Source organism: Nicotiana tomentosiformis, chromosome 11 (genome assembly GCF_000390325.3).
Source record: "Nicotiana tomentosiformis chromosome 11, ASM39032v3, whole genome shotgun sequence".
In the NCBI taxonomy this organism is placed as follows: Eukaryota; Viridiplantae; Streptophyta; class Magnoliopsida; order Solanales; family Solanaceae; genus Nicotiana; species Nicotiana tomentosiformis.
In genome coordinates this window covers 102,433,630-102,439,525 of record NC_090822.1, presented here as the reverse complement: position 1 = coordinate 102,439,525, position 5,896 = coordinate 102,433,630, and the positions used below count along the sequence as shown (strand labels likewise).

Genomic DNA, 5,896 nt, shown 5'->3' with positions numbered 1-5,896 from the left:
TTTTAAACCTTGTTTTTTGTTTTTTCCCTTCTTGAACGAAATCTCTTACAGATTTTGATAATATATACAGAAAAAGAAAAAAAAGATTATTAAGATTAAGTAGAGTTGTCTCTATCTTGTTGAAAGAAACAAGACTACAAATTCACATGTATATGTGTGGATATCTAGATAGAAACGTGTGTGTATCTATATGTATCATATTATAAAAATATGTATAAATAAATAAAATACACATTATTTGAAAACTTAGAAAGAGAAATAAGAGAAAAAGGGAAATGTGGTAGGTGTGAGATTTACCAGATACCTCCTTCATACACCCACACAGTAATATATATACCCCTCTTATTTCTTTCATTTCTCAGCTTGGATGTTCAGAGAACTACAAGCTTCGAACCAAATTTTCTCTTTCTTTTTTGTCCTTCTTTTCTCATTTTTAGAGTAATTGCAATTTGCACCCAGAAATTTGAAAGAAAATGCAATATCTTACTCCATCATCGTCGGGTATAAATCTCAAATCGTTAATCCGGTCGAAAATTCAATCTCACCTGGTTGTTCCGAGTCGACTCGTTATCAAATGCGCTTACCGGTTTGAGTCGTCCAACGCAGCCGCCAACACCGGTACCATAAATACTAACGGTGCTCCGTCGACCTATAACGCTGGACACGTCGGCGCGTCGCGAGCTGATTGGCAGAGTTCCTGTGCCATTTTGGCAAGTAAAGTCGTGTCCCAGCAGCAGGACACTGAGATGAGCGGCGGTGCCGGTAACATCACCGCCGTCAACGGCCATACGATGATAGATCTTGATCTCGTTGCCATCAATGACAACCAGCCTAAGCCGCTCACCATCACTGACCTCTCCCCTGCGCCGATGCACGGCGCTCAGCTCCGCGTCGCCTACCAAGGCGTTCCTGGCGCGTACAGTGAAGCTGCCGCCGGCAAGGCTTATCCGAAATGTGAAGCGATACCTTGTGATCAATTTGAGGTTGCATTTCAAGCCGTTGAACTCTGGATTGCAGACCGCGCAGTTCTTCCCGTCGAGAACTCTCTCGGAGGTTCCATTCACCGGAATTACGACCTCCTCCTCCGTCACCGTCTCCACATCGTCGGAGAAGTCCAGCTCCCGGTCCACCACTGCCTCTTAGCACTTCCAGGCGTTAGAAAAGAGTACCTAACTCGAGTCATAAGCCATCCACAAGCCCTAGCTCAGTGCGAACTCACTCTCACAAAGCTCGGTCTAAACGTAGCTCGCGAAGCCGTCGATGATACCGCCGGAGCCGCCGAATACATAGCTGCCAACAACCTCCGCGATACAGCCGCGATTGCATCCGCACGCGCCGCGGACCTCTACGGTCTCCAGATCTTAGCAGAAGGGATCCAGGACGACTCTAGCAACGTGACTCGGTTCGTGATGCTAGCTCGTGAACCAATCATTCCTCGAACCGACCGGCCATTCAAAACAAGCATCGTATTCGCACATCACGAAGGAACAAGCGTCCTTTTCAAAGTTCTATCGGCGTTTGCATTCAGAAACATAAGCTTAACGAAGATCGAATCACGGCCGCACCGGAACCGGCCGATCCGAGTGGTCGACGATGCGAATGTAGGAACCGCCAAGCATTTTGAGTACATGTTCTACGTAGATTTTGAAGCTTCAATGGCGGATGTTAGGGCTCAGAATGCGTTGGCTGAAGTTCAGGAGTTCACGTCTTTTTTGAGGGTTTTGGGAAGTTATCCAATGGATATGACTCCTTGGTGCCCTTCCCGTGAAGATTAATTCAATGAATAAAATAATTACTTTTATCTATTTTGTAATTACTATTTCCAAAGAAGGGAAAAGAAAAGAAAAGGAAACACCATTTAAATTAAATTAAATTCCATTGAATATTTTTTCCCTGCTTTGTGTTTTGTTATATTGCTTCAAATCCGAAGGTAGTTACATGTAGCGTGATTTACTACTTAGTAGGCGTTTGGACATAAGAATTAAAAATTCTAAAATAGGGGGAAAAAAATTTTCTAGTGAAAATTGTATTTGAAATTTAGAGTTGTGTTACGACATGAATATAATTTTGGGTTGTTTTTGAAGTTTTGTGAGTGATTTGAGTGAAAATTTTGAAAAACAGTTTTTTGGAGTTTTTCAAATTTTCGAAAATTTTCAAAATGCATATTCAAGTAAAAATTAGAAATTTTATAAACAAACGATGATTTCGAAAAAAAATAAAAGTTTTTTGAAAAAAAGAAAAAATTTCTTATGTCCAAACGGACTCTTACTCTCTTTCAGAATTGATGGTAAATGTTAATAATCCTTGTAAATGTTAATACTCAAATTTTCCAGTTTGCTACTTTATTGTTTGTATTTTTCCACCCCTAGTTTGCTAATTTATGGTGGAGTGGGACAATCGTGTAAGCAATTCTTGTGAATTTGTAAGACGTGTGATTTATATGCATTTCCAAGACGACTAAATGGTCATTTGGTTAGAAACAAGGTATTCTTAGATGGTAATGATAAGATTATGGTTAGAAACAAGGTATTCTTAGATGGTAATGATAAGATTATAGTACCGTGATTAAATGATAACAGAATTATTTAGTGGATATATTTTTTTGGTAGAGGTTTGGTTCATTAAATTAAAAATATGATACATGAATTATAAATATAAAACATATTTTTCTTTATACTAGATAAGTTGAGATAAACTTTTAACTTAATTTTTTTTAAAGAATTTTGGGAGAAGGATATCTTTATTATTTTAGTGCTTTATCCTCAAATTAGTAATCCATCCAACCCTCAATATTGGATAGAAATAAATCACAATTGTGGTATAATTAATCCGAAAATTGCTAATCCGAGATTCAAGAATTCAATCAAACGCGGAAAAAAATCTCTCACATTTTATCCCTAAATTGTGACGGGGATGCACCTAGGGTCAGCCCTTATCCCATTTTTATTTGCCCTAGTGATCAACGCACTGACGCGCCACATTCAAGGGAAGGTGTCCTGGTACATGTTATTTGCAGATGACGTTCTACTGATTGATGAGACGTGGGGCGGTGATAACGAGAGGTTAGAGATTTGGATGCAGACCCTGGAGTCTAAAGGTTTCAAGTTGAGTAGGACCAGGACAGAATACTTGGAGTGCAAGTTTAGTTGTGTGACGCAGGTAGTGGACGAAGACGTGATGCTTGATTCACAAGTCATCCCTAGGAGAGAAAGTTTCAAGTACCTTTGGTCAGTTATACAAGGGAATGAGGAGATTGGCGAGCATGTCACACATCGTAATGGTAGAGGGGGATGAAATAGAGGCTCGCTTCCGATATTTTGTGTGATAAGACTGTGTTACCAAAACTTAAATGTAAGTTCTCTAGAAGATGAAGGTGGCTGAAATAAGAATGTTGAGATGGATGTGCGAGCATACTAGGTTAGATAGAACTAGAAATAAAGTTATTCCGAACAAGGTGGGCGTGGCCCCTGTGGGGGATAAGATGAGAGATGCGAGATTTAGATGATTCGGGCATGTGAAGAGGAGATGCACAAATCCCCCAATAAGGAGGCGTGAAAGGTTGGTCTTAGAGGGCCTAAGGAGAGATAAAGGAAGGTCGAAGAAGTATTTAGAAAGGTGATTAGACAAGACATGGCGATGCTCCAGCGTACTGGGGACGTGACCCTGGATAGGAAGGTTCGGAGATTAATTAAGGTAAAGGGTTAGGTAGACGAGCGTTGTCCTTGCTTGTACCAATAGCTATAGTATATTACTTAGTGTTATTCTTATATTTTCTTATTTTTAGATTTCTATTATTACTTGTTGTTGTTTTCGCTTCGGTTTTCTAAATACATTACTTAGTGTTAGTCTTGTATTTTTGCTTCTGCTTTTCGATTGGTTTGCTTGTTATTGTCCTTTCCTCTTATCTTTCCTGAGCCGAAAACAACCTTTTTGTCTTCTTAAAAGTAGAGTTATAGGGATAAGGCATGCGTACATACTATCTTCCCCAAATTTCACTTGTTATTGTTATTGTTTTTCCCAAAATGTGTATCGATTATCCCACTAACAAACCAAATGACCTTTTATGTATTAAAGCTTGGAACGTCTATTAATTACCGAAAACAAAATTTGCCTAAAGAGTCTTTGGTGAGTGTCTTTGTAGTAGAATGGGACATTTGTGTAAGCTATTCAAGTGAAATTTTATGATCTGTACTTTATTTGTATTCTCGAGACACCAATATTAAAGCTCGAGACATCCATTGTTACAAAAAACAAGATTTACTTAAAGAATACTCTTATTTGGTAAGTGTCTTTATATACCTTAAAAACTTTTATGAATTCGTCCCGGTAAATTTTCACAAATATAACAATTTAATTATCCAAGTAATAGGACGGGTGTAGAAAATTTCCACGATAGAAATTTTAAACTGAATTCTTGCATATATGTGTTAAAAAAAAAATAATTAGATATATGTTTTGAATTCACACTCTTAACTCAAAACTAGTCATGTAATTAAACTGTAAAATTACCGTATCTATCGTCTCTTTTTCTCTTCATTCCAATGATTCCACCTCTTCTGCTTTTTCTCTACAGAGTTACCTTTTAATTGAGAGGAGGACACTAGTACTTTTCAAATAATTGAACGAATGAAAACAAATAAAAAGAATATTCGTTTATTCGTTATTCTCCTTTTCCCCTTGTATTTATTTTGTCCAATGAAGAGAGGAGCAGATGCTAAAGCGGGTTTACATCATATTGGGTAGTGGTCAAAAAAATGCTAAAAGCCCCGTAAGTAATCAACATTAGAGATTATTGTCTTTTATTAATTCCCATTATACCCCTGAAAATTTTCATTTTGAGGTGGTATTCTATTTTATTTTCAAGACAGTCACTGTAAAACATCATTTTCTATAGTTTATATAAAACGGAAAAAATTCCTTTTAAGTCTTCAATTTTTGATTTGAGTGCTTACTCTTAGAGTTAATAACAATAAAAATATAGAAAATTGAAACAAAATAAACATACAATTTACTAAAAGAATAAATAATTAAATAAAAAGCAAGCAAACCTAAATTTCACGTATCCAAAAGGAGGGCACACAACTATATAAATTGCAGAACTGTTAACCTATAGTATAAAACAAGTAAATACATAAATTTACCCGTACATGTAACTTTTAGAAGTTATTATTTAACAATAAATATAACCTTAATTATTATAAATATTTCAATAGTAGATCTCAAAAATAATAAATGAAATAAAATTAATAAACTAAAATATTACATTCACGATAGAGAAGTCTGCTACGCTTACAAGGATCTAGGAGTTATCTAAGATATGCATTCGTGGCTTTAGAAAAGCCCCAAATCCCTTCTATTTACTACAATTCTTCCTCACAAATCGGTCATCTCATTCGTGTGATCCATTATAGAAGAAAAAAAGTCCATATTATAGAAATGAGAGTGTGGAGTTATATCATAATTATTTCCCTTGTCTTTGATTATGCTCAAACCATAAATGAAAGGCAGAATTCACAGTTTATGGGTATGTCTCCAACGAAATAAGGATGAGCAAAATACCGTAGATAATTTGGAAGAGATTTATTTGATTCTTTCGGTAGTCGAAATACATTCGCTTATGAAATTGTTACTAATATTTACTATTTTTTATGGACTACAGGCATAACAAGGCCGTAGGAATCCATGTAAATGCATTCCCTTTCGGATTTGGATTTAGCATGTCATTTGATACAAATTTTGACTTGCGCAAGCACTTCTGCATAAAATTTGTGATATATGATTCCTTAGTATTGTCTGAGAAATCCTAAATTAAATGACTGTTTAAATTTATATTCAGTTTCAGAACATCCTTTCAAAGGAATATTTACTAGTGTTCTCATGCCTGGAGATGACGAGT

The 5,896-nt window shown here is 36.4% G+C and overlaps 1 protein-coding gene across 1 annotated transcript; it reads left to right on the top strand.

The window, feature by feature from the left end:
- Nucleotides 1-250: 250 nt before the first annotated feature.
- On the top strand, nucleotides 251-1,892 carry LOC104100726 (arogenate dehydratase 3). The gene has a single exon (XM_009608032.4). It carries the CDS (start codon nucleotides 474-476, stop codon nucleotides 1,773-1,775), a length of 1,302 nt encoding a protein of 433 aa, XP_009606327.1. The 5' UTR covers nucleotides 251-473; the 3' UTR covers nucleotides 1,776-1,892.
- The last annotated feature ends 4,004 nt before the right edge of the window (nucleotides 1,893-5,896 follow it).